Genomic DNA, 12,220 nt, shown 5'->3' with positions numbered 1-12,220 from the left:
AGAGGCAGTGTCTTATTTTTAGGGCGTGTCTAATACTACTTACCTAGCAGCCGGCATTCCAGTGCTAACGCTGGTCTCCATCGCTGCTGCAGGCTTCCGTGTCCTCCTGCACGCCGACAGAGCAGTTCTTCCTGGTAGCGGGGCTTGAATACCTTGTCTCCAGCAAGCTAATGCTCCAATTGGTTAATTGAGCACCACATCAGGCAATGGGAGTCGGCACTCGATTAACCAATCACAGCCACTCATTGAATGACATCATTGAGTGGCCGTGATTGGTTAATCCAGTGCCGGCTTTCATTGGCTGACACGCTGCTCGATTAACCAACCAGAGCATTAGCTTTGCTGGAGGCGGGGTATTCGAGTCCCGCCACCAGGAAGAACTGCTCTGTCGGCATCCAGGAGGACACGGCAGCCTGCAGCAGTGCCGCAGCCCAGCGCAAGGGACCCGAATGCCTGCTGCTATGAGAACATTTATTTTTATTTTACATGTGGCCTACCTAGGGCTTATTTTCGGGGGAGGGCTTATCGGGAAACATGGTAGTACACGTGTGGCGTTTTATATAAATCTGGATTGTAAGGCTGAAATTCACTTGGAGCCGACAAAGTGCACACTAGCAATAACTGCAAGTGATGCCCGAGTAACTCAGTGCAACGCTAATAGTAATATAGTATGTTAGGCTGAACTAAATGGTCATTGTCTTTCAGCCCGTTTCCACTCCCCTTGTTGATCCAGAAAAAGGCAAAAAATTCCCCAATGACGCATGGGATAGCACATGGACACTAAAGCGCGCCGTCCAATATATGTAGGCATAGCGCATTCACCTGCACTGACATATCCAGTTACTCATGGGAATAAGACATGCCAGTTTTTTGGGGGGGAAGGGGTGGGCGGTTCTTTCCATACAAACATGGGTCCATGTGTCTTAGCCTCGTAGACTATAATGGGGTTGTGTGTGGTCTATGGAATAACACAGACCCCAAAACACGCTAGTGTGCACTGAGCCGTACAGTAACTGCACTCTTGTAAAACTCGACATATCAGGGAGACACAAACTTAAACTTTTGATCAGTGGGGGTTCAATCACTGAAAGGGGCAGATGTGCCGAGTACCTCTGGCTGTGACCGTCTCTTCAGTCTTCTAGGCAGCTGTAGACAAGACCCCTCTGCGGGCCTCCATTAGCCCGACTTCAGCTATCTAGTAGAGCCAGAGAGTGATCAGAGCTGAAGGCGCACAGCGCTTGGCTGAGCGCTTCCACTATTGGAACCTCGCTGATCAAAACTTCTAGTGTGTCGCTATAACATGTCAAAAGTTTACAAAAAGTTCACAAACTCCCAGCAGGAACGCCGTCCCACCTCTGTGGGGACATTCTTGTACTTTACAGCCTGGAATAGAATGGAAACCAACTTTCCAGCTAAAGGGAAACCGCCATTAACAAGCTTACACACAGCACGTTCTGTCTTTTGGCGCTCCCTCGGAACGCTTCACCCATTGTTTTCAGCGGGATTTTAAGAGAAGACGCATGACGTGTGATATCATGTTCCTCGCTGAAGTCAATGGGAAATACTTGCGATCCTCAAGTACGTGGAACCCGCCTGAAGACCGCAATTTCACAGAAAAGTTACGAAGCGCTTTTGAATGAAAACCGCATGGCATCGGCATAAAAAATAATGCACGTTGGTGAACGCGGTATTGGGCCTCACAATGTAGAATAAGGGACAAGTGAAACTGGAGGCAGGCGACGCTCGACAGGTCATCACTAAGGTATTTGCTTCAGAACTGCTGCCTGAACTAGTCACCGTTCCTTCCGGACTGGTAGAGGCGCGTCAGAGCAAAACCCCGTCAGCCGGATTCCAGTGCAAGACGCCGCACCTAGGAGCCTTCAGTAGACGGATTTTAATAGAATGACTTTACACGGTGCTGAGCTGATAGGAGGACGAGGGCATTCTATTTACTTACTAGATCCCTCATAGTAAATGCAAAGTTTAAAAGATATACTTTTTTTTTCTTTTTTAAACAAAGTATTACTTTCAAGGAACGTGGAGGAACCGCCACGGGGGCCGCATACCACAAGAAACGGACTGCTACAGTTTAAATATTGTACTATAGAGCTGGATCAATACTCAGAAAGAAAAAAAGTGTAAATATCAGCTTCTGCCAAACAGAAACAGATACATTGTAGCGGCACACAGACAGGTGTGCATAGGTTACATCATTGCTTATAAAGAAGAGGAATGGGGAAAAAAACGAAAAGAAAAAAAATTGAACTTTGGAATGTGTAGCTGCCACGTCAGCCGCCTCACAACTGGTTCCTCCGCCCTCGGGAGGTTCCATCTCCGGGATCACACGCTCAGAAGTGATTTACCTGCTCTAGTGTAGCAGCAAAGCCTTGACGGTCCGCCACATATGGAAGTCCGTGCACCAGCCCAACTTTTTCGGTCATCTGATTGGCCATGTCTGTCAGAGTGTCCGGCTTCACTGCAAGAGGAATTAAAAAGAATTTAAAAAATTAAAAAAAACACAAACAAACAAACCACCACAACAAGAAACCCGCGGGAACCTACATCACGATTGCCCGTGTGAAACTACCCTTTGAGCAGATTGATGTGGATTTGGGTGCGAATCTGCAGCAGACGTCACCCCTCCAATGAAAAAGTGAAATCAGTTGCGGATCTGCTCACCATCGATGCGGATTATTAAATGTTTGACAAGGAAAGTTATGCAGAATTTGGTGCAGATTTTCCGTTACGGACATGTCGCACGATTTTCCACTAAGTAGGGCTCGGTAGCAGTTGGCGCACGCTGCAGTACTTAGGGCAGCATTAGGTCACCTACATACGAATGGATTATTGCTGTGGAGTCCGCAGCAGGCGTCCAGACCGCAGATCAGCAGCAAATAGCATGCTAGGGGAGATCGTTCTCCTGGACACGAGTGGAATCAATTGCGGTTTCTGCTCACGGAGGGAAATCAATAAAAAAATTTTAAAAATTAAAAAAAATTGTAGCATGCTCAATGCTCGCACTGATTCCCCGCAGACAGTTTCCTTTGAAGTCAATGGAAGCTATCCAACCCACGCCCGGTCCACAACTGTTAACATTGCAGACAAGTCGCGGATTCCACGTCATCGCCTGGCGACGGTGCGAGATTAACATTTGAAAAAAAAAAAAAAAAACACACAAAAACAAATCTGCGCATGTACAACGGCGCCACGACCATCCACAGGGGGGAAAAAAAACAAAACAAAAAAAAAACAGGTGTGCAGGGTCGCTGGCCACGGTCAGAACAGGAATCCGATGCGGGCACCTGCTTTCAGAATTCCGCTCTGCCGTGTACAGGCGGCCTTAAGAGGCGAGAGGAGGGCGGGATGTAATTGGCTGCGGTGGGGCACTGAATTAAATACGAGGTGCTTTTAAGAAATGGTTTAATTTGACAGATCACTAACGGATCCCAAAAATTAAAGGGATCTGTCTTCATATGGCAACTTGTAAACGACGCCCTGAAATATTAGGACTGCAGAAATAAGTATAGAAACAAGGAACACGAGGAACTGCACTACAGCCGAGAACCACAGGACCGACCACAGCAGGAACAACAGGAAGTAGAACACCAAAAAATAGGTCATCTGATAGAGGGGGGTAGAGGGGCCCAGAAACCTTTACTGCAGTTCCTGTAGAAATGTTGCCCACAAGTGTCACAAAAAAGAAACCCTCCAAGTTCCTGCCAGCAGTCGGACTTCAGATTGTATCTAGTAAGTTGGTCACCAACTGCTTAATGTGGATGAAAGTTGCCTTCTTGTGAATATTAGTCCAATATCAACGCATTCGTTGTGCGGCGGTAATATTTGCCCATTTTTCTATTTAGCACCTCGTGTCTAAGTAGTCTGACTACACGAGGCTTTAGCCTTGGCTTGACATTGGCGCGCGCCCGGGGTAATGCTTTGTTTTCAGAGAGGATAACATAAGCAACATTATGCACTAAGAGGATATGGAAGGATAAACAGATCTTATCAGGTCCCGCTGGCCTCATAAAGCTCATGGAAGTGCAGCGCAGCCAGAAGTTGTTCTACAGGGACCTCAGCCGCGACTACGTAAATAGGAGGCTTTAAACAAACAGTAACGGGCGCCCTGCGGAGAGCGCGCCCATCCTGGGAGCTGGTTACAGGACTGTCGTCTCTTGCTCAAATAACGCCATTCCTGGAAGTTATTGGTTTCCTACCCAACATGTATCTGTGGCATGTCTGAGGAAGGATACCTTTAATGCCGCTGTCACAGATCCATATGAGATCATATTTGGCAAGCTCATATCCGGGCATCAAGTTGTTGATTTTTGGGTTAATGCCAACTTTCTTACCACCTAGGAGGAAAAAAAAAAAAAAGTTAGCTTTAAGTGTAAGTAAAAACTTTATAAACGTCTGACAGGTCGAACGTTTTGATCAGTGATTGTCCAGGTACGGAGACCCCCACTGACCGCGAAAAGGAACAAACTTCTGAGCACTGTGCCCATTCTACTGCCAATCAGCAAACGATGTACAGACTCCGGTGACTTTCTATGAAGCCCATACACCGATCCGGAAACAGCCTAATAGGCACGGTGATCAGACTCCCCGGACCCCCAGGTCACTATGACATGTGAAAACTTTATAAAAAGTTTAAGTTCTTTAATTAACTTCCTTCCCTTTAAGTACCTCATGTCTTCATGGTTTCATTAGGATGTAGACAGTAAGACCCCTTTACACGGACCAACGAGCGGGTACAAACACTTATCGCCACCCTACCTGGATATTCTTATGATCCCCTGCCGCACGAGAACAGCAGTAACAAGTACTGATCCATATGCGATCTGTCGATCAGCACAAGTTAGCCAGTGTAAGGCATCCTGGGCATAATACTAGTGTGGGGGGAGAGAAGGGTTGGAATGCTGCGTTTGGGGTGCAGTTTAGAGGAATCCCGAAGCCGAACGGGTCCGTCTTATGGTGGAACCCAATAGCGCGAACGGACCCCATTGACTAGAACGGGTTCTGCTCAGCTGCTGGCGTTTTACTGGAAGCAAAAAAAAGTGCTGCATGTTGCGCCATTTCTTCTGGTATTCTGTGCTGGCTCTGTGATGGGACCTTCCAGTGCAGATGTGACCCCCGCTCTTCCAACATGCTTTCTCCAGCGCTTCCCATTGAGAACAGAAGCATACTGTCACTCCATGTGTATTTGGGGGGGTGGGGTTCGCTTCAGGCCAGGCTCCCATGGGCGTACTAGATTCTGCATTCAGGAGCCCCCAGCGGATTCCGGCTGAGAGCCTGACCGGTACTCGATTTCTCAGTATTGCGGATGACTGCAGCGGCTTGCCAGCGGTCTTCATCAGTACAGTTTTTCTTCTTTCATGGTTTGCATTACCTGCGCCGTCATTAAGCGATGACCTGGGTACCTGCGGCCCATACGCAATATTAATTGTATATGGGCTGTAGGTTCGAAGCCTCTATTGACTTCAGCAGGGTCTGTGGCAAAATAGAGCATGCGGCAATTTTTCTACCGCTCGTGGAAAATGCAATTCGTATCCATGAGCGTGGAGGGGGGGAAAAAAAATAAAAAAATATTTAAATTAACGTTCGTGCCTTTCACGGCCCGTGTTTTCCATGTAGCCTCGGCGCACACGGCGATTACAGATTTCGCAATTAGAATCCGTTCGTGCGAGACCCCTCTTACAGATAGAGGTTCCTTTTTACATATGTACGTTTTTCTAGAACACAGATCTACTACACTGATCTGCAGGTGAAGTATTTTTGATGCCCCAGTTTATATCAAGACGATGACAGGAAATAATAGCAGGGTTGGGAGTCTATAATTAAATATTCATCGCTGGCAGGAAAAGGCCGTCTGATTCAGCCAAAGCGGTTTTTTTCAGCGCTCAGCTGTTAGTAGGACTCTTGCAAGCCAGGTTTCCTGAGATTGCCAGCACTGCTGCGGGATGTGTCTAGCAGAAGGACCGAGCAGTACTGCTGTCATCAGCATTACTTTCCAGGGTCGATAGCAGCTGGGAAAGAGGAGGGACGGGGCAAGTAGATGATAGCACAGAAAAAAAAAAAAAAATCTATAAAAATAAATACATTGTTTTTTAAAAAGTACGTATTTCTTTGTGAAAGGCAATTGTTTCGGCATAAAACTGCTGAGCCACCAAATTAGTCGCCCGGCAGAGAAAGGCAAAAAAATAACGGCAAGGCACATCAGAAAGAGCCGTTCCTGGAAAGACAAATGAGGGAATCCTGGAAGCCGGTTAGCAGATCTGGTTGTGTATTAGATTACCAGGCAGTGGAGGGGGGCCGGCGCTCCTCTGTAACACATCCTGCCCTCCCGGCTTACCGGTATAGAATATCAGCAGAGAGGATTCTTCTTGCTGCTGCAAATTAGCCAGAGGACATCGAAATGTATAACTGGTGAATCCTAGACGAACACCAAGCAGACGACTCAACGACGGATGTAAGAAGTCGTCATTTTCTGCACCGAACATTGAAGACCGACGGCTTCACTGTAGTCCCTGCACAACGCACAGCGCTCTCCGCTTATTGCCGGTGAATCGCTGACAGGCTGGGTGACAGACCCCACCGATCAACCGTTTAGGACTTATCCCGTAGATAAGTCATCAATTTTTAAAGACCCGGAGAAAACGTTTAAGGCTGGTCTCAGGAGCCCACAGCGCAATCCGGCTTTGACCACGGCCAGCGACCCGCGTACCTGTAATTTCTTTACTGCGCTCGCCGTTGGTAATGCACGGTATAGATGTTTTTCATATTTCCAGCACCAGGTGATGACGCGCGTACCCACTGCCTATCTGCAATGTCAACTGCAGATGGGCCGCAGGTTGGACGGCTTCCATGATTCAATGGAAGCCGTCCATGCGGAGTCCGTACAAAAATACAACACGCTGCGATTTTATTTCCACTCACGGAAATCTCGATTGTTATCCGCTCATCTGAGCGGATATGCAAATGTTCTCCTTTTAGAGACTTTTAAAGAAAATGTTGCGATGTGCCATCACCCTGGAGGTCAGTCATCAGGGGACTGGTACCTACCTACTGTTTAATACCTGAGAACAATATCGACTAAACAGCTTAAACCCACAAGTCCCGACTAAACGGCTGGCGATCGTACCTATAAATAAGTTGGCGTCCACATTGGGGTATTTGCCCAGTAGTTTCTTGCATACGTCCACAGCCGGATCGTCAACATCTTGAACACAAAGGAGGATTTCGAACTGGAAAAAAAAAGGCACACAAGTCAATTAGCGCCTAGCAACTTATCCTCCCGTGGCTCCGACTATTTCTAGCCGCAGGTCACCCAACTACATCACCAGGGATAGCGAGTGCCTCCTGCCAGTTCAACCGTACACCAGAATTACCCAGAGGATGGCGATTACTCAAGGGCAACGTAGTCGCGTTTATTACTCACGGCCACAAGGCAGACTTTACAGGGAGGTTTCTGCTTATGGTCACCGAACAAAAAACACCTTGATGGAACTTCATGACGGAAAGGGTTCTGTTGGGTTCAGCCATGTTGACCAACTTATATGCGGTGCCATTTTTTTTTTTACAACATACATCATAGAAAGCCCTAACGGAACAAGCCGTACAGGGGTGCGCCGCGTCGCTCGTGCAATTTTCCTGCGCATGTTGTTTCAACAGAAAAATAAATAAAATAGAACACCATTATATGGCAGTTGCGTGTATGACCGCGTTCATAAGAATGGGTTTCATACTCATGTGAGATTTCAGTGCCTCGCAACACACAAATCATACGTGATTTTGTTGGCCGTGTGACAAACCTTAAGGTGTATTTAGACGGAACGATTGTCGCTCATAAAACAAAAAAAACGGAATGATAACCGTCCAGTTTAAACGCGAGTCGACGACTAAGTGAGAAACACGCCGTTCTCGTTAGTCATTCAGTTTCAGCCGGCATAAAAATCACCGCCGGCTCGTGCGCAGAAATGTGAAGCCTTGAACGAGAATTGTACGATTCTCAGCGAAAATCATTCTAAAACACGCTGTCCGAGCGCGAATGAGCGGGGATGGCGTCAGCCGCTCGGGAACTTCACTCACACTCTAAATACATGAGAGTTAGAGGAGTCCTCCCCACACCGTGAGCCGTGAAGGACGGACACGGAACAGGAAGTGCACAGATGAAGGACAATTACCAGTCACCAAGGGCGTGTATAGTTGTGCAACGAGTCCGTGACCTATAATAACCTGCCAAGGTGAGCCAAGCAACCCGAGTTGTATATTACAAAGATCAGCTTTCATACTTTACAGTGTGGAGGGGTAAATAGAATTACAAAGTGCAGCTTTTACGGCGCCATCAGGAAGAGAACCGTCTTCACGTACGAGAAACCACCAAGAGAGTCCATTCAGACGCTGCAGGTAAAAGCCAACAACTGGATGCAGCTTTGCCTTTTTTGAGGTTGTGGCAGTTTTTACAGCATTATTTGGCAGTCTAAGGCCGGTTTCGCGCAGCAGGGAATCTCACGCGAGTTTTGCGCATTGAGACGTGATTGACTCCATTCAAAAGAATGGGGTTCATTTCATATAAGCAATGCCTTCCCTCGCAGCGATGCAGCAAGGTAAAATCTGGCCTATTTTTCCACATTGCTCATTGATTTCAATGGGACCTTTGATACATTGCAAGGTTACCCCACTGAAATCAATGGGGAACACTTTCGATCCTCCATCAGGAGGGAAACTTTTACAAAAGGATCAGAATTTTACAGAAGATGTTTGTACTTGGAGGGAGAGGGATTTTAGAAGAGAAGAGTATCTACCTAATGCACACTGCTCTCTGATTGGCCACTGTTGATCACATGAGCATCTCCGGCAAATCAGACATTAGATAGAGTGCATTAATAGTCCAAAACTACCCATGCACCGTGGGGATTAGGTAGTCTGAGGAGTGCATTCACCATCTTGGACGACCAAAAGAAGAAAAAGACCCGAAATTGGCGGATCTGAGGGACGGCAGAGAACTGCAGGTGATGAAGGAACATGGAATTAAGCGATGTACGGAACGCGAGTATAAGCCATTGATTCAGCAGTACTGTATAATGATCAGACACCAAGTGCCAACTTGTAATCCTCGTTATCCACCCTTCCTGCTGCATTATATAAATACTCTGGCTAAGAATACATCAAGGTAAGTCATTACCCTGGCACAAAGGGAACCAACCTGAAAGTTGGCGAACTTGTTATTTAAATTACATACTATGTGACCTTAATAGGCTCTGGTAGAACCTGTTCGCTCAACAAAGATGCGGACACCCAGATCAGTCTACGTCAGTCAACGAACTTGGAGACATTTTACAGTAAGTTATTACCTCGAAGTATATAATAATCCAATGAAATATTCATGAAGAACCAATGTATCTAGGACTTATGTAAATTTGACATTGCATGATGTGGGAAGACCTACGTTGGCCATCACAACAAAATAGGCCTTGCTTTAAATATGTTCTCCCCTTTGGTCAATGTCAGAAAGTAAAAGGTTCTAAAAGGCTCCCCTATGAATCTGTAAACAGAGACAAGGTACAGGATTTGGCACCCGATACTTAACACCCCCAGGAGTATCACTAGCCAACGTTGAAGGTTACAACTAAAACACTAATTTGCATATTACCCAAAGGAGCATGAATGGCCTTATAAGTCTCCTCACTCACCTAGGTGCTCTCCCTAAGGAGAAAAGATAGCGTTCCTGACCAATGAAACGCTTGTAATAAGTTTTGGCATTAGAAATAGTGACCACAAAGTCTACAGAGGGTTCAGCATCCCAAAACCAACTGTGAACAATTTTTAACAAGGCGAGAATTATAAAACAGAGGGAAGTAGTCAACTTTCTGCCACGCTCCGCTAGAGATCAACTGGATATATTGTGCCGCAGCATTTATATATGAATACTGATTACACGTTCACTTGATTTGTAAAATACACCTTTTGTCAAAGAAAATCCCGCCCCTACAGGAAATGGTAGTTTGCTGCAAAACTCGGCATGGAGATGTACAAAATTAGGAGAATTGTGGTATGATTAGATGAATGGTCACCTGAGGCCCCAAAAGTGGTTCCATACTTGGCCTATAGGAAAGGTGTGGAGCAAGCCCAGTGTATGCAAGGGTCCAGTCAGATGTCCGGAGCCCGGAAGATGAGGAGAGAAAAGCATGCACATGTGTGAAACAATTTTCACTAGGGAGGCGCTGCTTACCAGATAGATCTACTAACTTTTGGTCAAGTGCAGTGGAGGAACAATGCTGGTGTTTAGACGCTGCTCTCCAATGAATTTCAAACAGAGTGGGATAACATCCAACCTCCTCTTATTATATCAATGAAAGCCAGTGGATACACGTTTCGGAGTAGGCCCCTTCATGAGTCAGGCTGGGTAGGACATCACTCTTGGGGCTGGAGGTACTGCTTGGACAGGCTCCCTACACCTTCTGGTACCACTAGTGCTTTTGGGTTTATCCTCCAGCCCCAAGAGTAATGTATGGGCCTATAAAAGGCTCTCGGAGGCTCCTTGTGTGTAGTGACCTCTTCTTCCACTTGTGTAGAGCTTGTTGACCACTAGACGCCTCTACGTCACAGAGAAGAGATTTCACCCCGTTACCAGAGTCTGAGAGGGGTGCATTATTGGTGAGAAGCTGAATCATCGTATTGACAAATTGCCTGCCATCTAGACTGTCCTAACCAGACTGTTAGGAGGTGTTGCAACCAGTGGATGTGTGAGGGCACACAAGGTGACCGGGCTCAGGACGCCCCCTACAGACCACCAGAAGAGAGAAGGGTCAGACCAGACTGTTAGAGGGTGTTGGAACCAGTGGATGTGTGAGGGCACACAAGGTGACCGGGCTCAGGACACACCCAACAGACCACCAGAAGAGGGGAGCGTCTGATCAACCGACAAGCATGAGCAGCTCCAACAGTTTTATTGTCCGCCATCAAGACGCCATCGTTACAGGCTCCTGTGTCTGCCTCAACCATTTCCAGGCTTGGCTGAAAGATATTTGGTCTCACAGCGCCCATTACATGTTTTGCCTTTGTCACCCACCCACCATAGACGCTGTTTGCAGTGGTGTCATGAACAACAAAACTGGCCTGCCATGGAGTGGATCCGGGTTGTAGTCAACGAATCCAGGTTTAGTTTGGCCACTGACTGCTATATTGGTGTCTGGAGAACTCAGGATGAGCATCTCAATCCTCTCTTTGCTGTGGAGCAGCACACTACCCTCACTGCTGGTGTGATGGACTGTCATATACGATGGACCCCCAGTCAGTCATCCCTAGTAGTGGTACGAGGGACAATGACAGCTCAGCGATATGTTCAGGACATCCTGCAACCACGTGTGTTCTTCTCATGGCGGCTTCCAAGAGGCATTTTCCAGCAGGACAAGGGGGGGGGGGGGTCACAGAAATGTTTTCACAACATTGTCACTTCTGTGGCTGCCTGCTCGCAGATTTATCACCAATAAAAAATTAATAGGGCCATCTGGGACACCAACTTCGAAAGCCTACTAGTTTGCATGAACTAGAGACTCCGCTACAGCAAAAGTGGACTAATATGGACTAATATACCACAGGATACTGTACAGAGCCTGTATGCCTCTTTGCCGGCCCATATCACATTTTGTATCTAAACTCAAAGCAGCCCAACAAGGTACTAGAGCCTCCATGCTCGCCCGTATCATATCTTGTATCTAAGCTAGAGGCGGTACAACAGGTACTAGATCCTCCATGCTCGCCCGTATCATATCTTGTATCTAAGCTAGAGGCGGTACAACAGGGTACTAGATCCTCCATGCCCACCCATATCACATCTTGTATCCAAGCTTGAGGCAGCCCAACAAGGTACTACAGCCTCCATGCCCACCTGTATCACATCTTGCATTGAAGCTAGAGGTGGTACATCAGGGTACTAGAGCCTCCATGCCCGCCTATATCACATCTTGTATCCAAGCTAGAGGTGGTACAGCAGGGTACTGGAGCCTCCATGCCAGCCTGTATCAAATCTTGCATCAAAGCTAATGGCGGTCCAAAATGCTACGAGAGCCTCCATGCCCGCCTGTATTACATCTTTTATCCAAGATAGAGGCAGCCCAACAAGGTACTAGAGCCCCCATGCCCACCTATATCACATCTTGTATCGAAGCTCGAGGCAGCCCAACAGGGTACTAGAGCCTAAATGCCCGCCTGTATTATATCT

The 12,220-nt window shown here is 47.1% G+C and overlaps 1 protein-coding gene across 1 annotated transcript in view; it reads right to left on the bottom strand.

Moving 5' to 3' along the window:
- Positions 1-12,220, bottom strand: part of UGCG (UDP-glucose ceramide glucosyltransferase) — a 41,859-nt gene that overhangs the window by 10,982 nt on the left and 18,657 nt on the right. Inside the window, exons 3-5 of the mRNA XM_066604429.1 lie at positions 7,139-7,241; positions 4,251-4,352; positions 2,364-2,476 (exon numbers count right to left, since the gene is read on the bottom strand). Of these exons, the coding sequence (XP_066460526.1) occupies positions 2,364-2,476; positions 4,251-4,352; positions 7,139-7,241 (318 nt within the window). The remainder of the gene's footprint in view (positions 1-2,363; positions 2,477-4,250; positions 4,353-7,138; positions 7,242-12,220) is intronic.

Source organism: Eleutherodactylus coqui, chromosome 5 (assembly GCF_035609145.1).
Source record: "Eleutherodactylus coqui strain aEleCoq1 chromosome 5, aEleCoq1.hap1, whole genome shotgun sequence".
Taxonomy (NCBI): domain Eukaryota; kingdom Metazoa; phylum Chordata; class Amphibia; order Anura; family Eleutherodactylidae; genus Eleutherodactylus; species Eleutherodactylus coqui.
This window is presented reverse-complemented; position numbering and strand designations above follow the sequence as displayed.